Source organism: Lissotriton vulgaris, chromosome 5 (genome assembly GCF_964263255.1).
Source record: "Lissotriton vulgaris chromosome 5, aLisVul1.2, whole genome shotgun sequence".
Classification (NCBI taxonomy): Eukaryota; Metazoa; Chordata; class Amphibia; order Caudata; family Salamandridae; genus Lissotriton; species Lissotriton vulgaris.
The window spans coordinates 266,955,701-266,977,890 of NC_141693.1; the positions used below are offsets into that span (position 1 = coordinate 266,955,701).

General features: G+C 42.7%; 1 protein-coding gene across 1 annotated transcript in view; it reads right to left on the reverse strand.

Annotated features, from left to right (window-relative positions):
- LOC147710663 (uncharacterized) overlaps window positions 1–22,190 on the reverse strand; it is a 74,871-nt gene that overhangs the window by 47,713 nt on the left and 4,968 nt on the right. The window contains exons 6-15 of the mRNA XM_086919373.1: window positions 21,251–21,316; window positions 20,038–20,085; window positions 18,659–18,724; window positions 17,446–17,493; window positions 8,846–8,893; window positions 7,485–7,550; window positions 6,272–6,319; window positions 2,650–2,715; window positions 2,285–2,332; window positions 934–999 (exon numbers count right to left, since the gene is read on the reverse strand). Of these exons, the coding sequence (XP_086775499.1) occupies window positions 934–999; window positions 2,285–2,332; window positions 2,650–2,715; window positions 6,272–6,319; window positions 7,485–7,550; window positions 8,846–8,893; window positions 17,446–17,493; window positions 18,659–18,724; window positions 20,038–20,085; window positions 21,251–21,316 (570 nt within the window). The remainder of the gene's footprint in view (window positions 1–933; window positions 1,000–2,284; window positions 2,333–2,649; window positions 2,716–6,271; window positions 6,320–7,484; window positions 7,551–8,845; window positions 8,894–17,445; window positions 17,494–18,658; window positions 18,725–20,037; window positions 20,086–21,250; window positions 21,317–22,190) is intronic.

The following is a 22,190-nucleotide window of genomic DNA, read 5'->3' on the forward strand; positions in this document are numbered from 1 at the left end:
AAGCTGGAGAAAATCTACAATTACGTACTACATTCTAGACGGGCTCTTCACTTTCCACAGTACTGGGAAGGGGCTTCTTCCAGTGCATCTGTGTTCCCCCTCCCACCACCTGATGGTCCAGCCGACACCTCCACAGCCCAGTAAGTGCTTTTGGAATATTTGGGTGCATGTATAAATGTAGGATTATTTGTGCTTGTTTGGAAAGGGTAAGCCAAAGTTAGTGCGGATACGTGCTTGAGAATGGTGGGTGTGAGTATGTGTTTGTCAATGGATGGGTGTGAGTGAGTGTGAGCATGTGTGTGCTCTTGTGAGTGGATGGGTGAAAGTGATAATGCACATGTATTCCAGCCCCATTAGTTGTAAAAATCACAAGCCGTCATTGGTTCTTGCTAAGGAGCAGAATCATTGCACACAAAATAAATGAATATGCGTTTTCAAATGTGTTCATCAGCAAAGCCATGAAGGTGAAGAGGGTGGAGAGTCAAATCAGAGAACCAGGTCCAACTCTGTTGTAGATGATGGGAAACGTGTGCCTCTAATCCTTTCATTGTGTGTAAGCATCATCAGCCGCGGCCTGTGGAGGGAAATGAGGTGGGTCACAAAGGCGGGGCGGGGAGTGGCAGGGTGGGTGGTGCTAAAATCCGGAATATGGATAATTGGATGTAAGTAAACAATGTCATAAATAAAACTAATTTCGTAGCGTGCCCTGCATCGCATTTTGCGATGCAGGGCGCGCTACGAAATTCGTTTTATTTATTGAATTTGTTTACTTACCTCCAATTATCCATATTCCGGATTTTAGCACCCATCGCCCGCCTTTGTGCCCCACCGCAACTCCCTCCACGGGCCGCGGCTGAGCATCATTGATTCTGTGCCGAACAGGACACCCTCAGATTTTTCACAACTGAATCCCAAGGAAATGAATATACTAACCTCTTTGAGTGATGTTTCATCGCTTCTCTTATCCAGTTTCTGACCGGCAACATCAGAAGTAGATGGCTAAAAAAAAGAAAAAAAAACACCAGATCCCCGAGTTTTATAGAATTGTCTTAGTGGGAGGGTGTGGAGCAAGACAACATTTTCTAGAAAGGAGTAAAGGACACAGTCTCTAATTAAATACCAACATACACAGGTATAGTGTAGCCTGAAACACTGCAAAAGCAGCAGCGGCTCACCGTGGGTGTGCTGCGGGGTGGTGGGGCAGGCGGGGGAAGGGCCGAGATAGCGATGCAGCTTGCGCAAGGTAAATTGTTTTATTTATTTATTTACTTGCCTTACTCCTGTCTGTCATATGTCGAACTCCACTACCCCCACCCAGTCCTTCCCCCACCCGGTCCACCACCCCGCAGCACTCCCACGGCGAAACAACACTGTTCAAAAGAGCAGGAGTGGAAGATAAATGATAGGAACATCCAGTTTCCCTTCTATTGTCGATGTCCTTGGTATGGTTGAAAATGTGCAATAATGGGGTGCACCTGGGTAAATTGTCTTTCCCACACCCTCATATTCTTTCAACATGTTTCAGTCTCTACATCAAAGGCCACTAAGTGTCCGGGGCTTTTGTCCTGACAGCAGGGTATTGCAGCAAGTAGGCCATTCAGCTGAACGCCAGTATTGTTGCATGCTTAAATGACAATGACACCCTCTTGTCTTTTTTAAAGTAGGCCATTCAGCTATAGGATACCGGTGTATGTTGGTGGATAGACACAAAACACAACTAACATTTTAAAATTCATTTTTACAAATCCATAATGCTTTAATTGATGTGATTCCTGAGTTTCTAAGGTCCTTCATCACGTTGCCATTGGGAGAGGAGCCATAGGTGGCAGGCACAAGAAAATTACGAAAAATGGAGTCATGTTAACTCTCCCACAAGAAATTGCTCTAGCGGATAGTAAATGGACCGCTGTACGAGCATTCAAAGAATTATCTAGTTATGTAATTATTTGTTAAAAATAGCAGTGTTCACAAAGTCCAGTAAAATCTGGAAAACGTTTACAATACTTGTTTATACAGACTGTGGATGAAGTGTTTAAGTGGAGATGCATGAGTGAAAAGGGAGAGAGAGGAGAACATAAGGCTGAAGGAGTGAGTCTTCAAGGGTTGCAGGAGGAAGACAATAAGCACAAATGACATTGATCAGTTTCTTGAATGGAGAAAGGGTACAAAATGAACAGTTATAGAATTGTGTTCTGCTTTGAGTAAATTCTCTCCAGTGTGCCAAACCTAGACTGAGTAGGGAAGGGCTTTTTGGATTTTGTCATCCAAAAACATAACTACTTACTTTGTCCTGGATGGTGTCATCGCTTTCCACAGCACTAGGATGGGGGCCCTGAAAATAAAAGAGAAAGTCAGAAAGAATCTACTTTATGTCGTACAAAGGCCACATCAGTTACAGAGGAAAAACATGGCACGTATGCACAAACCCCCTTGAAGCAAGTTCAGCACTATTCTAGGATAGATCGGACCTTATCCAAATGATTGAAGGATGAATAGATAACTGAAGTGGAAAGCCTGGAACACTTTTTACTAAGAAGCTGAATCATTGCACAAGAAATAGGCCTGCATGTGCTTTAAAAAGTGTGCATCAGCAAATCCAAGAAAGTCCAGTTAGTCACAGGTATATATCAACAGAGTGAATATACTGACCTCATCGGGTGACGTTTCCGTAGCTGTCTGAACAAGCTTCTGGTAGGCCTCATCAAAGGTAAGTTTCTGGAAGAAGCAAAACAATAAAATTTAGGAGGAGGTAAAACTATGCGTGTTCCTAATCTTACAATTTGTTTTCTCAAATCCATTGAATTATATCTGATGCAATTACTGGTTCCCAATGTCCTTGCCCTCCTCACCCTTGTTGGTGCAGTCTAGGGTCAAGTAGCCAAAAGAGAATGTGGAGAAATGAAAGGAAGCAAATAGTAAAAAAATAGATTCAACTGAAATTGTCAACTGTGTGTGCATTCAAAGGGTCATCTCCATCTGCGGCCGCTGCAGGTAAGAGAGGTGGGACTAGGTGAAGGGGAGGGATTTTGAGAGACGACCACGAGGGAAAATTATTTATTTATTCAAGTTTCTCTCGTGGTCATCTCTCGGAATCCCCCCTCACCTGGCCCCACCGTTCTTACCTGCAGCGGCCACGGCTGGCCATCTCTGGGAACCAATTGGAGCATAGATAATGTTGGACCAATCTAAGACTTGATCTGACTGATAATGAGTAGGGTACCTATATACCCCCATTCCACCCCTCCTGACCCCCTTGTTGACAGTGAGAAGCTGTTCAGAAGTGGAATCTTTTCTTAAGGAAGACAGCACAAATCATTGAAACAAGAAAGCCTTGAACAGAACTCAGACCTGCTCATCAAAAGCGGCGAAACGCGCGTTGGCTGTACAGATCTTCAAGATGCTGTTATATACAAATAGATGATTAATCTACTTCATTGGAGAATTTACAATGCTTACCTAATGAATTGACGAATCTCAAGACATATAATATAGGATGCTTAGCATTTGTAATCAAAAAGTATTTATGTTATCATGAGTCGGTAGGCTTACTCACCTCCCAAATGGGGATCACTTAAAAACGACTATACAACAGTGTAGTGGTACTGTAGGGCCCTCATACATTAGATGAAAAGAGTGGCGCCTGCTATACCTTTCTCGTGAGTATGCGAGGGAAGAGGAAATGCTGGATGAATCCAGTGAAAGAAATATTTGGATTGGGAGACGAAGTAATAATACTCTATAAACTCTAGACCACAGAACGTTCCACAGTGCTACTGTTACTGTAGTGGCGCAGAGATGACTCACCTATAAGCGCGGGTACAGCCCGTAGTGCCGCGGGACAGTTGACTCGATCCAAGTCCCCTGTGTTGAGGTAGGTGTCTGTCCCTAATCACACAGAGGTCCAGACACGTTGCAGCGAGCCAGCGTGCCTCATCAGCCCCTGTGCACCCCAGCTACGGCCACAAGACTGCGGTAGCCCACAGCAGCACCCAAACCAGGATGGGCAGCCTCTCACCTTGCTGTGCCACTCCACCCCCCATGACCGACGCCCAAGATCTCACTGCTGCTAGGCCTAATCAGGTCCCAGAAAGTAGGCGTGTAACCCGCAGGTGCTCCGGTTACCCAAACGGTTGTTGTGGGCCTGCCCCAGCCACACTCCACAGCACACAGCTCTGGTTTCCAGCTGTCCAGGCATGCTTACACACCGCTTTCCAGCACCCTGTAGAGGGTGGTATTCAGTTCCCGTCACCTAACGCCAGGTAGGTGATTGAGGCAGGGCAGCGGACGACCTCCCGAGTGGAACACACCCGAATAGGCTGCAGTTTCGCAGAACAGTGACTGAGTTCTGCTAGGAGGAAGTATCCTCTCCAAAATGAGTTCTGTGGTACCACACTGTTGGTAGGAATAAGAAGAGCGAGTGCTCTTCAGTGGATGTGCCTTTCAGGGTGAGCCCGAAATTAAACACTTTTAAATGTCCGGGAAACTTGCAGAAACACAATCTCTCCATGGAATTCCCTATTCAAGGCTATGAATATGTTAATACCATGGATACCTTGTGTGGGCATTCTGTTACTAATTTGTGGTTGTGTAGGTCATTTTTCATGAATCTCTAAATGAATTTGACGAGGCAACTGAACACCACGATTAACTCATTACCCATAATGTGCAATCGTAAATATACTGTGGCAAAATATTTTAAACTGGGTTTATGCAACAGCAAATACATATTGAAGAATCACAGATCAATGGCATGGATTATTTATATATATGAGGAAGTGAATGTGTTCAAAAGGCTGCTTCATGGAAAAGACGAAAAAGGACCTTTGAGAGCTGGTACTTCATGTCTGAGGAGTGGACTTGACTATAGGAGAAAGATTCATAAACAATAAATAAGGGCTGCTTAAATCAGAGAACAGAGGGGTGAACGTGTGAAGGGAATAGCCGGGAACATTTGGATTTCACAAATCATTGAAGTTTATCTGATATGGTCACTGGGGGGCATATTATCAAGGCCAGGCGATAAACTTATTGCCGCTTTAGCATCCGTTTTCAGGCGTAAAGCGGCGATAACTTTATTGATTAATCAACAAGGACACGCTCGCCCATGTTTTGCTGACTCAGCACCCATTTACAGCATGCCTAACTTTGCATCGCTAATGAGATGCAAAGTAGGCGTGGCTTTGAAACCAACCAGGGAAAATATCACAAATGCAGCTTCGTGATATTATCAAGGAAGGGTAGCAATATTTGAAATTGTGTTAAGTATTTCTTAACGCAGGAATTTAACGTCTGTTAAATTCCTGAATAAGGCATACCTAACATGGAGGGTGGATTATGTGACTAAGACCACAGGCCCTATCATCAAGTATATTGGCGTTTTCCTTGGAACATCGCTGGAAAACCAGTAATGTTCCATGGTAAACATCGCTATTGCTAGGATAGTTATCGCCATTGCGCTAAGCGTTGTTAGTACAGCGCCAGCATGGCGATAATTATCTGCGATAGCCGGCGTTAAACGTTTTAGCGCTAAGTGCGGCCAGCTGTAATTATCGCTGGCACTTTATAATATGCCCCTGGGTTTCTAATGCCCCTTATCTCCTTACATTGGGGATGGAGTCATAAGTGCAAGTCAGAAAATAATTTTAAGAAAAAGAGCTATGGGAATACCTCCACAAGAAATACATAAGGGTGTTGGGAAATAGACAGATGTATGAGTAGTCTAAAAATTGTAACAGTATATACATAACATAAAATATTATGGAAGGAATGATTGCAATTAGCCTAAGCACAGGCAGTCGCTTGTTGTAGCATTCCAACCCATCCTCACCATGCTAATACAGATTGAACCCAGTGATATGCAAAATAACGATTGGCTGAGACTCAGCCCTGGGTAATTAACAATAGCTGAAATTAGTTCAAGCGTTCTATCCATAATTTTTTTGTTTACTACAGCATATAAATCGTTGCTGAAAATAACAGATTTCTAGAAAAGGATGCGGCGATAAAATAGACAAGTGCAGAGGTAGAGATTGAGAGATTTGGAATTAAGTGCTAAAGCAGTCAGCTTCTTTTAGGATACAAAGAGGAAGAAAATGAGCACGAATTTCATTGAATTGCTTTTTAACTTGAGATACGTAACAATATGAAAAATTCTATATATTGATTCTACTTTTAGGAAGTCTAAGCTGATGCAATTTAGTTTCAAAGAACTGGGAAATGTTTTAGACGGTTATCATAAGAGCAGTATATATTCGAGCATAAAACTACTTACTGTGTCCTTTGTGCCCTCTTCACCATCCTCTGCACTAGGAGGCAGACTCTAAAGGCATAAGAAAAATTCAGAAAGAATTGTTATGAATGACAAACTATGAAAATTAATGTACAGTTTTCACAAGTGCAATCATAGTCTCCATAAAATACATGACTGCAGTGGCACCTTTATTTAGATAAGGCCAGACCCACGTAAAAGTTGTGTAAAGTGTGATGAAAGGGGCTAAGACTGCATTTATGACAAAGTAATACAGCATTGCGACATGTAAAATCTAATTCTTTTATCAACAACAAAAGCTTGAGCTAATTCCACATTTTTTAAATGGATTTGTATTATCATTTTTTGTCCAAACAGTAATCATTACACGCTTTGATCGTTCATGTAGTCACCTTAAAATGTTCCAGTAGAATACACTCATGTCTTGTACATTTTTACGTTGAAACACTACTCATGCAAATGTCATAAAAAACTGTGGAAACACTATTTCTGTTTTGTGCACCCCAGTCTAAGCTATACATTGTGTTAATACCTTAAATACAATATCTGGGAATCCTATTGCTAATTCATGCTACTGTTACTTATTTTTGTGACTTTCCAAATGGCTGTGAAGGTGTAAGTATGAGCACTGAACACCAATATTAACTCATTCCACATAATGAGGGCCAGTGAATATGCAAGTGTCCGGTTTTTCAGTCACTAAATACCCTGAAACTGGGTTTATGGAACAGCAAATACATATCCACAAATCATAGAACAGCAGCTCAGAGGATGACAATGTATTTGAAAGGCCACATGTGGAAAAAGGCCAAAAATGACATTTGACAGATGGAACCTTTTATCTCAGGGTTGGACTGCACTGTGGGAGCAGTAGTGAAACAGTGGATAAAGACTGGCCACCCTACAGAATTGAGATGTAAATAGATAAATAAGACAAAGGGAATAGTCTGGGACAAATTTTATTGTGTGTCAAAGCCAATACCTAAGGCAAATGTCTCTATGTGCTTTGAATTGTGTGCCTCAGAAAAGACTAGAAGGTCCATACAATGAAGAATTTAACAAAGAAACCAAGGGATCCAGTTCTTTGTCTGTGGTAGATGATGGTCAAAATGTGTCTCTACCTCTATCTTTGTGTGATAAGCTTTAGTGCCTCAGTGCCGAACATGATGTCTTTAAGATTTGCACAAATGCATTTCAACAGGCTGAATATGCTAACCTGTTTCATTGACGTTTCCTCAGTTTCTTGATCTGGTGTCTGGATGGCAAAATCAGAAGAAGGTGACTGGGGGAAACAAAAAAGAAATACCCCTAACATTTACAACCCGACTCATTTAGGTGTGCTGCATATATCCACTTTACTTTCCAAATCCATCAAATTTGATCTGTGATGAATACTAGTTGTGTGAGGCCCTTGACCTCTTTTTCATTGGTGATAGAGACATGAGTGGAGGCCAAACAATAATTTTAAGAAATGGTGGTATGTCAATACCATTGCAAAGATTTAATTCCACTGATGGGAAATGGATAACTGTATGAGAACTCAAAGACTTGTCTTGGTATACAGTAGTTTTTGAAAATAGCAAATATCATGGAAAGCTCATGAAAATCTCGAAAAAGTTTACAATACTATTGTATACCAACTGGGGATAAAGCGCAAAAGTGGTGAATCAGGGGTTACGTGAAAGGGGAGAAGTATGGTATATAGAGGTAAAGGAGTTAGGAGTTAGGGGGGTGAAAATATGCATGAATGACAGTGAATGACTTGTAGAGTGGCAATATGTAGCAAGGTGAACAGGCATGCAATTGTACTCAGTTTTAAAAAAATCCTCTCTGAGCCACTTATTCTACACCGAACTGGGAACATTGTTAGATTTTAGTATAAAAACAGTATAAATATCAGAGAAGTAACTGCTTACTATGCCCCTCATGGCCTTTTCCCTATCCACTACAGTTGGAGGTCGACTCTAATGGTAACAGAGATAGTCAGAAAGAGCTCTCGATGAAAGACAAACTATGGTAATTATTGAAATTTTTCTCCGGTGCAATTTTAGTCTCATCGAAGGAATGATTGCACATAGTCTAAGCACTGGCAGTCCTTGGTGTAGCATTCCAACCCATCATTCTTGTGTCCACCATGCTAATACAGATTAAACCTAGTGATATGCAAAATAACGATTGGCTGAGACTCAGCCCCGAGTAATTAACAATAGCTGAAATTAGTTCAAGCATTCTATCCATCATTTTTTTGTAAACTTCAGTATATAAATCGTTGTTGAAAATAACAGATTTCTAGAAAAGGATGCAGTGATAAAATAGACAAGTGTAGAGGCAGAGATTGAGAGATTTGGAATTAAGAGCTAAAGCAGTCAGCTTCTATTAGGATGCAAAGAGGAAGAAAATGACCACGAATTGCATTGAATCGCTTTTTAACTGGAGATACTTAACAAAATGAACAATTCTATATATTAATTATACTTTTAGGAAGTTTAAGCTGATGTAATTTAGTTTCAAAGAACTGGGAAATGTTTTAGACGGTTATCATAAGAGCAGTATATATTCAAGCATAAAACTACTTACTATGTCCTTTCTGCCCTCTTCACCATCCTCTGCACTAGGAGGCAGACTCTAAAGGCATAAGAAAAAGTCAGAAAGAATTGTTATGAATGACAAACTATGAAAATTAATGTAGAGTTTTCACAAGTGCAATCATAGCTCCATAAAACACATGACTGCAGTGGCACCTTTATTTAGATAAGGCCAGATCCACGTAAAAGTTGTGTAAAGTGTGATGAAAGGGGCTAAGACTGCATTTATGACAAAGTAATACAGCATTGCAACATGTAAAATCTAATTCTTTTTTCAACAACAAAAGCTTGAGCTAATTCCACATTTTTTAAATGTATTTGTATTATCATTTTTGTCCAAACAGTAATCATTACACGCTTTGATCGTTCATGTAGTCATCTTAAAATGTTCCAGTAGAATACACTCATGTCTTGTACATTTTTACGTTGAAACACTACTCATGCAAATGTCATAAAAAACTGTGGAAACACTATTTCTGTTTTGTGCACCCCAGTCTAAGCTATAAATTGTGTTAATACCTTAAATACAATGTCTGGGAATCCTATTGCTAATTCAGGTTACTGTTACTTATTTTTGTGACTTTCAAAATGGGTGTGAAGGTGTAAGTATGAGCACTGAACACCAATATTAACTCATTCCACATAATGAGGGCCAGTGAATATGGAAGTGTCCGGTTTTTCAGTCAAAAAATACACTGAAACTGGGTTTATTCAACAGCAAATACATATCCACAAATCATAGAACAGCAGCTCAGAGGATGACAATGTATTTGAAAGGCCACATATAGAAAAAGACAAAAAATGACATTTGACATATGGAACCTTTTATCTCAGGGTTGGACTGCACTGTGGGAGCAGTAGTGAAACAGTGGATAAAGACTGGCCACACCACAGCATTGAGATGTAAATAGATAAATAAGACAAAGGGAATAGTCTGGGACAGTTTTTATTGTGTGTCAAAGCCAATACATAAGCCAAATGTCTCTATGTGCTCTGAATTGTGTGCCCCAGCAAAGCCTAGAAGGTCCATACAATGAAGAATTTAACAAAGAAACCAAGGGATCCAGTTCCTTGTCTGTGGTAGATGATGGTCAAAATGTGTCTCTACTTCTATCTTTGTGTGATAAGCTTTAGTGCCTCAGTACCGAACATGATGTCTTTAGGATTTGCACAAATGCATTTCAACAGGCTGAATATGCTAACCTGTTTAATTGATGTTTCCTCAGTTTCTTGATCTGGTGTCTGGATGGCAATATCAGAAGAAGGTGACTGGGGGAAACAAAGAACAAGTTACTTACCTTCGGTAACGCTTTTTCTGGTAGATACTATATCTGCCTGTGGATTCCTCACCTTGTGAATATCCCCCTTGCGTCAGCAACGTTCGGAAATTTTCTTCGTAGCACGCCGTCGTGGGCGATGTCACAGGAGCACGGCATCGCGCGCGACTCCGTCTGACGTCACCGACCCCATATCAGGCCCACGCCGGCGTGATGACGTCAGTTCCGCCCTTTTTTCCGTGCCTTCGAGGCACACGGACGGACCAACGATAGCAAACATGCAAATATATAATGTACACAGTACATATAGAACTAAATCAATACAATTGCATAAACCATATATACAGAAAGACCAGGTATAGCAGAGTGGACAACGGGGAGGCGGGTGGGTCAGTGAGGAATCCACAGGCAGATATAGTATCTACCAGAAAAAGCGTTACCGAAGGTAAGTAACTTGTTCTTCTGATAGATACATCTGCCGTGTGGATTCCTCACCTTGTGAATAGATTCCCAAAGCAGTCCCCACTCCCGGAGGAGGGTGTCCACTCTGCTACACCAGGAAGTCTTGGAGGACAGAGCGCGCGAAGTGGCCATCCCTCCTCACCTCGGTATCCAAGCAGTAATGCTTCGCGAAAGTGTGGAGGGAGGCCCAAGTCGCGGCCCTGCAAATATCCTCAACAGGTACACCCCTAGACAAAGCAGATGTTGCAGACTTTGCTCTAGTTGAATGAGCTCTAATACCCTCAGGAGGGTCCTTACCCGCAAGGGAGTAGCAGATCTTGATGCACAGGATTATCCATCTGGAAAGAGTGCGCTTGTGCACCGCTCTGCCCTTCTTGCAGCCAGCAAAGCCAACAAACAGCTGGTCGTCCATCCGGAAGTCCTTAGTCCTGTCCAGATAGAAAGACACCGCCCTCTTAGGGTCCAGGCGATGCAGTCTCTCCTCCTCCTTGGAAGGGTGTGGGGGAGGATAGAAGGTAGGAAGGGTAATGGACTGCCCAAGATGGAAAGGAGTCACCACCTTAGGCAGAAAAGCAGCCCTGGTCCTAAGAACCATCCTTTCAGCATGAATGGTCAGGAATGGGGGTTTGGAACTTAGAGCTTGAAGCTCACTTACCCTCCTTGCCGAGGTGATTGCAACGAGGAAGATAGTTTTAAAAGAGAGAAGCCTTAATGGACACTTGTGCAAGGGTTCGAAGGGAGAACCCATTAAAAAGGTCAGCACAAGATTCAAATCCCAATGAGGAACAATAAAAGGGGTAGGAGGAAACATATTCATGAGACCCCTCAAGAATCTCAAAGCCACCGGAGATTTAAAGAGAGAAGGCTGATCCGGCAAACAAAGAAACGCCGATAAGGCCGAAAGATAACCCTTGACCGTGGCCACAGCCAAACCTTGCTGTGCTAGATAAAGGGCAAATTGTAAAATATTAGACAAATGAGCCTTCAAAGGGTCAATATCCCTCTCCCTGCACCAAGAAACAAATTTTGACCACCTATAGGAGTAAATGGACTTAGTGGTGTCACGCCTGGCAGAGAGAATGACATCCACAACCTCGTGAGGGAGAGAAAAGGAACTCAAGTTGCCCCGTTCAATCTCCAGGCATGAAGGTGTAATGTCAGGAGGTGGGGGTGTAGAACCTGCCCCTCCATCTGAGAGAGGAGGTCTGCCCTGTGAGGGAGACGGAGCGGCGGGTGAGAGGAGAGGCGGAGTAGGTCCGAATACCACACCCTCCTTGGCCAATCCGGAGCAACCAATATGACTTGGGCCCGGTCTTGACGAATCTTACTCAGAACCCGAGGAATCAAAGGTATGGGAGGAAACGCGTAAAGGAGTTGATCTCCCCAACCCAACTGAAACGCGTCCCCCAATGCTCCTTGCATCGGATACTGGAGACTGCAGAATGAAAGGCAGTGAGCATTCTCGCGAGTGGCAAATAGATCCACCCGAGGAGTCCCCCACATCTGAAAGATGTCGTGAACAACCTCCGGGTGAAGCCTCCACTCGTGGTCGGCAGAGAACTGCCGACTGAGACTGTCTGCACGCACGTTCAGAACTCCGGCCAGATGATTTGCCACCAGACAAATCTGATGGTCCTGAACCCAGGACCAGAGACGCAGAGCCTCTCTGCAGAGACACTGCGACCCCACTCCTCCCTGCTTGTTGATGTACCACATCGCAGTCGTGTTGTCCGTTAGGACCTGAACCGAACGACCGCGAAGGGAAGGGAGGAAGGCCTTGAGCGCCAAACGTATCGCCCTCAATTCCAGAAGGTTGATGTGAAACAACCTTTCTTCCGGAAACCAAAGACCTTTGACCTCCAGGTCTCCCAGATGAGCACCCCACCCGAGAGTGGATGCATCCGTTATCACTGTGGCCACTGATGGAGGCAGTTGAAAAGGCTTTCCTTGCGACAGATTGCCTTCCACGCCCCACCAAGACAGATCCGCTGCAGCTTCCCTGGAGATCTTCACTGACTCCCTGAGATCTCCGTTGTGCTGATACCACTGCCTGCGGAGGCACCACTGGAGCGCCCTCATGTGCCAGCGTGCATGACTGACCAACAGAATGCAAGAAGCCATCAGACCGAGCAGGCGAAGGACCTTCAGGACTGGAACAACCGCTCCATTGTAGAATAAAGGAATCATTTCCTGAATGTCGTGAATCCTTTGAGGTGGAGGGAATGCATGACATACAGAAGTATCCAGTACCGCACCTATGAACAGGTTGCGCTGGGAGGGCACCAGGTGAGACTTGGGTACGTTTATCGAAAAACCCAACCTGTGTAACAACTGAGTTGTCTCCTGCAGATGATGGAGCACCATCTCCGGCGACTCTGCTTTGATCAGCCAGTCGTCTAGATAAGGGAATACAGGAATCCTCGACCTTCTGAGATGCGCAGCCACCACTGCCATCACCTTGGTGAAAACTCGAGGCGCAGTAGTAAGTCCAAACGGGAGGACCGCAAACTGGTAGTGCTGCGATCCCACCGTAAAACGGAGATACTTCCTGTGCGACTTCAGGATTGGGATGTGAAAATACGCATCCTGCAAGTCGATCGACACCATCCAGTCTTCTTCCATCAGCGCCAGAAGAACCTGAGCAAGGGTGAGCATTTTGAACTTCTCCTGTTTGAGATAGAGGTTCAAAATCCTGAGATCCAGGATTGGCCGGAGCCTGCCATCCTTCTTGGGAATCAAGAAATACCGGGAGTAGCACCCTTGACCCCTTTCCTGCTCTGGAACCACCTCTATTGCACCTTTCGAAACAGTGCCAGGACTTCCTCCTGCAGGAGAAGCAGGTGGTCCTCCGAACAATAACCTTGGCAAGGAGGGTAATTGGGAGGGAACTCCTGAAAAGGAAGTGCATACCCATTCTCTACGAGATTGAGAACCCAAAGATCTGATGTAACCGATTCCCAATCTCGTAGAAAGTGAGTAAGCCGACCCCCTACTGGCCCTACATGATCCAGAATGGAGGATCTAGGGCTGCTTTGCTGAGGCGGGTGGGGGCTGGGCATTGTTGGAGGAAGAGGAGACTTGACGTCCACGTCCACGACCCCTCTGTCTACCTCTATAGGACCTATATAGAGGGTTCTGCTGCTGCTGCTGTTGTTGTTGTTGGCCCTGCTTGAAGGGACGAAAAGAAGATTTTCCAAATCCCTTGAATTTTCTAGTCGTCGACCCTCTCATCTGCAGACCCAAAGATCTTGCTGTGGCACGGCTGTCCTTAAACCTTTCCAAGGCCACATCAGCCTTCTTTCCAAAAAGGCCAGTTCCTTCAAAGGGTAAGTCCAGCAATGTAGACTGCACATCCGCTGAGAAATCAGAAGACTTTAACCATGCGGCTCTCCTGGTCGCAATGGAAGAGCCCATAATTCTAGCAACAGAATCTACAGTGTCCATGCCGCTTTGGATGACCATGCGGGCCGCAGCCTGAGTGTCAGAGACCACTTCATTAAAGTTTTTCTTATCCTCCTCAGGAAGTTTTGATGACAATTGCTTCACTGAGTCCATTAGCGCGTGCACATATCTACCTAAAAGGCAAGTAGCATTTGAAGACTTAAGAGCCATGCTCCCAGAAGAGAAAGTCTTCTTTGCAGACTGATCTATTTTCTTAGACTCTTTGTCAGCTGGGACTTGAGGGAAAGAGCCTGCAGCCCTATTAGAGCAAGCCGCCTGAACCATAAGACTTTCCGGAGATGGATGCGTAGAAAGAAATGCAGGGTCATCAGGAGCCACCCTATAGCGCCTTGCAATAACCCTTAAAACTGCAGGAGCAGACAACGGCCTCTTCCAAATCTCCTTAATTGGCTCCGTCAAGGCATCAGTAAATGGCAGAGTAGGCTCCACAATCGAAGAGGGAGAATGCAAGACCTCAGTGAGGATGTTGGGCTTGTACTCCACTGTGGGCAGCTTTAAGCTAAGAAGGTCAGCAGCCTTCCTAATAACTAAATGATAGGGTGCCACGTCCCTTGATGGTGCATCAGAAGTCGAAGGCAGACCCCACTCGGGAGAAAGTTCCAGACCACTAGCATACCGAAGCTCATCGAAATCATCATCATGATCAGGAAGCTCGCCTTCTTCCACATCAGAACTTTCATCATCCTTTTGTTCGAGAAGACGCTGTGCTCTTCGCCTCGACCACTCCAAACGAATCGAAGTCGACAGATCCGGTAACGACTCCGACGGAGCCGGTTCCGACGTCGATCGAGGAGCCGGAGCAGGAGGACGAGAGTCATGAACAGGTGTGGTACCTCGATCTCGACTGCGAGGTCGATCCGGAGTCGGCGAAGCCGCATGCGGAGTCGAAGACCTCGGTGGAGCCGTACCGAGCCATGGTGAAAGAGGCGCCGGCATGAAAGGCATAAATGGAGCTGGGGCGTACGACTGAGGAATACCCAGATTGTACGATAATGGACCCATGGGGCCACCAGGCGCTCCAGTGGGGTACATTGCCCTAGAATATACTCCAAACATCGCATTGAGAAAATGCGAGGGATCCTGTCCAGGACCAGGAAAGGAAGGGTACGGACCTACCGGATGTTGCAATGGAGGCCGCCCCGACACATCCTCACCCTGACCTTCTGGGTTCACAGGAGTCTCCGCTGAAGCCGGTTCTTGTGGAGTCACCTCTTCTTCTTCTTCATGCTCCGAGGATACCGGCTCCGGCTCCGGAGTCGGAGAACCTTCTCTTGACAAAGCAGGCGAAGGAGAGACAAAGTCTTTACGATGTTTGTGAGACCTTTTCTTCAAGTCAGAGGATTCCTTCTCCGAATGATGTTTCGAACTGTGCTTCCTCCTCTTATGTTTTCTCCTCGAGGAGCTCGAAGCATAACCGGAAGCCGACTTAGATCTAGACCTAGATCTTTCTCTGGACTTCGACTTCGCTTTGGATCTCGACTCCTCTCCAGACCTCGAACCCGCTCTGGACCTCGACGCCGATCCCGACTTCGACCGAGACCTTTGCTTCGACTTCGATCTTCGTGACGTCGATCTCGAATGTCGTCCAGAATCCTGTTTCACTTTCGCCAAAAGTAATTTAGCCTCACGCTCTCGAAGCGCCTTTGGATTCATTTTAAAACAGGATTTGCAGTTCTTGACGTCGTGACTCGAACCAAGACACCACAAACAATCCTTATGTGGGTCAGTGATGGACATCATGCGGGCACAAAACCTACATGGCTTAAAGCCTGTTTTCCTCGACGACATCTCCGGAGAAGAACCAAGTCGTAAGAGAGAAACAGTGACAGTTATCAAGCAGAAAGATACTAGGTATCGCTGAAGATCCCGAAAACCGTTAGCGTCGGAGACGCGGAAAAAAGGGAACTGACGTTATCACGCCGGCGTGGGCCTGATATGGGGTCGGTGACGTCAGACGGAGTCGCTCGCGATGCCGTGCTCCTGTGACGTCGCCCACGACGGCGTGCTACGAAGAAAATTTCCGAACGTTGCTGACGCAAGGGGGATATTCACAAGGTGAGGAATCCACACGGCAGATGTATCTATCAGAAAAAGAAATACCCCTAACATTTACAACCCGACTCATTTAGGTGTGCTGCTTATATCCACTTTACTTTCCAAATCCATCAAATTTGATCTGTGATGAATACTAGTTGTGTGAGGCCCTTGACCTCTTTTTCATTGGTGATAGAGACATGAGTGGAGGCCAAACCATAATTTTAAGAAATGGAGGTATGTCAATACCATTGCAAAGATTTAATTCCACTAATGGGAAATGGATAACTGTATGAGAACTCAAAGACTTGTCTTGGTATACAGTAGTTTTTGAAAATAGCAGATGTCATGGAAAGCTCATGAAAATCTCGAAAAGGTTTACAATACTATTGTATACCAACTGGGGATAAAGCGCACAAGTGGTGAATCAGGGGTTACGTGAAAGGGGATAAGTATGGTATATAGAGTTAAAGGAGTTAGGAGTCAGGAGGAGTTAGGGGGGTAAAAATATGCATGAATGACAGTGAATGACCTGTAGAGTGGCAATATGTAGCAAGGTGTACAGGCATGCAATTGTACTCAGTTTTTAAAAAATCCTCTCTGAGCCACTTATTCTACACCGAACTGGGAACATTGTTAGATTTTAGTATAAAAACAGTATAAATATTAGAGAAGTAACTGCTTACTATGCCCCTCATGGCCTTTTCCCTATCCACTACAGTTGGAGGCCGACTCTAATGGTAACAGAGATAGTCAGAAAGAGCTCTCCATGAAAGACAAACTATGGTAATTATTTAAATTTTTCTCAGGTGCAATTTTAGTCTCTTCAAAGGAATGATTGCAATTAGTCTAAGCACTGGCAATCGCTTGGTGTAGCATTCCAACCCATCATTCTTGTGTCCACCATGCTAATACAGATTAAAGCCAGTGATATGCAAAATAACGATTGGCTGAGACTCAGCCCCGAGTAATTAACAATAGCTGAAATTAGTTCAAGCGTTCTATCCATCATTTTTTTGTATACTTCAGTATATAAATCGTTATTGAAAATAACAGATTTCTAGAAAAGGATGCAGTGATAAAATAGACAAGTGTAGAGGTAGAGATTGAGAGATTTGGAATTAAGAGCTAAAGCAGTCAGCTTCTATTAGGATGCAAAGAGGAGGAAAATGACCACGAATTGCATTGAATCGCTTTTTAACTGGAGATACTTAACACAATGAACAATTTGAACAATTCTATATATTAATTCTACTTTTAGGAAGTCTAAGCTGATGTAATTTAGTTTCAAAGAACTGGGAAATGTTTTAGACGGTTATCATAAGAGCAGTATATATTCGAGCGTAAAACTACTTACTGTGTCCTTTGTGCCCTCTTCACCATCCTCTGCACTAGGAGGCAGACTCTAAAGGCATAAGAAAAAGTCAGAAAGAATTGTTATGAATGACAAACTATGAAAATGAATGTATAGTTTTCACAAGTGCAATCATAGTCTCCATAAAACACATGACTGCAGTGGCACCTTTATTTAGATAAGGCCAGATCCACGAAAAAGTTGTGTAAAGTGTGATGAAAGGGGCTAAGACTGCATTTATCACAAAGTAATACACCATTGCAACATGTAAAATCTAATTCTTTTATCAACAACAAAAGCTTGAGCTAATTCCACATTTTTTAAATGTATTTGTATTATAATTTTTTGTCCAAACAGTAATCATTACACGCTTTGATCGTTCATGTAGTCATCTTAAAATGTTCCAGTAGAATACACTCATGTCTTGTACATTTTTACGTTGAAACACTACTCATGCAAATGTCATAAAAAACTGTGGAAACACTATTTCTGTTTTGTGCACCCCAGTCTAAGCTATAAATTGTGTTAATACCTTAAATACAATGTCTGGGAATCCTATTGCTAATTCAGGTTACTGTTACTTATTTTTGTGACTTTCAAAATGGGTGTGAAGGTGTAAGTATGAGCACTGAACACCAATATTAACTCATTCCACATAATGTGGGCCAGTGAATATGGAAGTGTCCTGTTTTTCAGTCAAAAAATACCCTGAAACTGGGTTTATTCAACAGCAAATACATATCCACAAATCATAGAACAGCAGCTCAGAGGATGACAATGTATTTGAAAGGCCACATGTAGAAAAAGACGAAAAATGACATTTGACACATGGAACCTTTTATCTCAGGGTTGGACTGCACTGTGGGAGCAGTAGTGAAACAGTGGATAAAGACTGGGCAAACCACAGCATTGAGATGTAAATAGATAAATAAGACAAAGGGAATAGTCTGGGACAGTTTTTATTGTGTGTCAAAGCCAATACATAAGCCAAATGTCTCTATGTGCTCTGAATTGTGTGCCCCAGCAAAGCCTAGGAGGTCCATACAATGAAGAATTTAACAAAGAAACCAAGGGATCCAGTTCCTTGTCTGTGGTAGATGATGATCAAAATGTGTCTCTACTTCTATCTTTGTGTGATAAGCTTTAGTGCCTCAGTGCCGAACATGATGTCTTTAGGATTTGCACAAATGCATTTCAACGGGCTGAATATGCTAACCTGTTTAATTGATGTTTTCTCAGTTTCTTGATCTGGTGTCTGGATGGCAATATCAGAAGAAGGTGACTGGGGGAAACAAAAAAGAAATACCCGTAACATTTACAACCCAACTCATTTAGGTGTGCTGCTTGTATCCACTTTACTTTCCAAATCCATCAAATTTGATCTGTGATGAATACTAGTTGTGTGAGGCCCTTGACCTCTTTTTCATTGGTGATAGAGACATGAGTGGAGGCCAAACCATAATTTTAAGAAATGGAGGTATGTCAATACCATTGCAAAGATTTAATTCCACTGATGGGAAATGGATAACTGTATGAGAACTCAAAGACTTGTCTTGGTATACAGTAGTTTTTGAAAATAGCAGATGTCATGGAAAGCTCATGAAAATCTCGAAAAGGTTTACAATACTATTGTATACCAACTGGGGATAAAGCGCAAAAGTGGTGAATCAGGGGTTACGTGAAAGGGGATAAGTATGGTATATAGAGGTAAAGGAGTAAGGAGTTAGGAGTCAGGGGGAGTTAGGGGGGTGAAAATATGCATGAATGACAGTAAATGACCTGTAGAGTGGCAATATGTAGCAAGGTGAACAGGCATGCAATTGTACTCAGTTTTTAAAAAATCCTCTCTGAGCCACTTATTCTACACCGAACTAGGAACATTGTTAGATTTTAGTATAAAAACAGTATAAATATTAGAGAAGTAACTGCTTACTATGCCCCTCATGGCCTTTTCCCTATCCACAACAGTTGGAGGCCGACTCTAATGGTAACAGAGATAGTCAGAAAGAGCTCTCCATGAAAGACAAACTATGGTAATTATGGAAATTTTTGTCAGGTGCAATTTTAGTCTCATCGAAGGAATGATTGCACATAGTCTAAGCACTGGCAGTCCCTTTGTGTAGCATTCCAACCCATCATTCTTGTGTCCACCATGCTAATACAGATTAAACCCAGTGATATGCAAAATAACGATTGGCTGAGACTCAGCCCCGAGTAATTAACAATAGCTGAAATTAGTTCAAGCGTTCTATCCATCATTTTTTTGTATACTTCAGTATATAAATCGTTGTTGAAAATAACAGATTTCTAGAAAAGGATGCGGTGATAAAATAGACAAGTGTAGAGGCAGAGATTGAGAGATTTGGAATTAAGAGCTAAAGCAGTCAGCTTCTATTAGGATGCGAAGAGGAAGAAAATGACCACGAATTGCATTGAATCGCTTTTTAACTGGAGATACTTAACAAAATGATCAATTCTATATATTAATTCTACTTTTAGGAAGTCTAAGCTGATGCAATTTAGTTTCAAAGAACTGGGAAATGTTTTAGACGGTTATCATAAGAGCAGTATATATTCGAGCATAAAACGACTTACTGTGTCCTTTGTGCCCTCTTCACCATCCACTGCACTAGGAGGCAGACTCTAAAGGCATAAGAAAAAGTCAGAAAGAATTGTTATGAATGACAAACTATGAAAATTAATGTACAGTTTTCACAAGTGCAATCATAGTCTCCATAAAACACATGACTGCAGTGGCACCTTTATTTAGATAAGGCCAGACCCACGTAAAAGTTGTGTAAAGTGTGAAGAAAGGGGCTAAGACTGCATTTATGACAAAGTAATACAGCATTGTGACATGTAAAATCTAATTCTTTTATCAACAACAAAAGCTTGAGCTAATTCCACATTTTTTAAAAGGATTTGTATTATCATTTTTTGTCCAAACAGTAATCATTACACGCTTTGATCGTTCATGTAGTCATCTTAAAATGTTCCAGTAGAATACACTCATGTCTTGTACATTTTTACGTTGAAACATTACTCATGCAAATGTCATAAAAGACTGTGGGAACACTATTTCTGTTTTGTGCACCCCAGTCTAAGCTATAAATTGTGTTAATACCTTAAATACAATGTCTGGGAATCCTATTGATAATTCATGTTACTGTTACTTATTTTTGTGACTTTCCAAATGGGTGTGAAGGTGTAAGTATGAGCACTGAACACCAATATTAACTCATTCCACATAATGAGGGCCAGTGAATATGCAAGTGTCCGGTTTTTCAGTCACGAAATACCCTGAAACTGGGTTTATGGAACAGCAAATACATATCCACAAATCATAGAACAGCAGCTCAGAGGATGACAATGTATTTGAAAGGCCACATGTAGAAAAAGACCAAAAATGACATTTGACAGATGGAACCTTTTATCTCAGGGTTGGACTGCACTGTGGGAGCAGTAGTGAAACAGTGGATAAAGACTGGCCACACTACAGAATTGAGATGTAAATAGATAAATAAGACAAAGGGAATAGTCTGGGACAGATTTTATTGTGTGTCAAAGCCAATACATAAGGCAAATGTCTCTATGTGCTTTGAATTGTGTGCCTCAGCAAAGCCTAGAAGGTCCATACAATGAAGAATTTAACAAAGAAACCAAGGGATCCAGTTCTTTGTCTGTGGTAGATGATGGTCAAAATGTGTCTCTACCTCTATCTTTGTGTGATAAGCTTTAGTGCCTCAGTGCCGAACATGATGTCTTTAAGATTTGCACAAATGCATTTCAACAGGCTGAATATGCTAACCTGTTTAATTGATGTTTCCTCAGTTTCTTGATCTGGTGTCTGGATGGCAATATCAGAAGAAGGTGACTGGGGGAAACAAAAAAGAAATACCCCTAACATTTACAACCCGACTCATTTAGGTGTGCTGCATATATCCACTTTACTTTCCAAATCCATCAAATTTGATCTGTGATGAATACTAGTTGTGTGAGGCCCTTGACCTCTTTTTCATTGGTGATAGAGACATGAGTGGAGGCCAAACAATAATTTTAAGAAATGGAGGTATGTCAATACCATTGCAAAGATTTAATTCCACTGATGGGAAATGGATAACTGTATGAGAACTCAAAGACTTGTCTTGGTATACAGTAGTTTTTGAAAATAGCAGATGTCATGGAAAGCTCATGAAAATCTCGAAAAGGTTTACAATACTATTGTATACCAACTGGGGATAAAGCGCACAAGTGGTGAATCAGGGGTTACGTGAAAGGGGATAAGTATGGTATATAGAGTTAAAGGAGTTAGGAGTCAGGGGGAGTTAGGGGGGTAAAAATATGCATGAATGACAGTGAATGACCTGTAGAGTGGCAATATGTAGCAAGGTGTACAGGCATGCAATTGTACTCAGTTTTTAAAAAATCCTCTCTGAGCCACTTATTCTACACCGAACTGGGAACATTGTTAGATTTTAGTATAAAAACAGTATAAATATTAGAGAAGTAACTGCTTACTATGCCCCTCATGGCCTTTTCCCTATCCACTACAGTTGGAGGCCGACTCTAATGGTAACAGAGATAGTCAGAAAGAGCTCTCCATGAAAGACAAACTATGGTAATTATTTAAATTTTTCTCAGGTGCAATTTTAGTCTCTTCAAAGGAATGATTGCAATTAGTCTAAGCACTGGCAATCGCTTGGTGTAGCATTCCAACCCATCATTCTTGTGTCCACCATGCTAATACA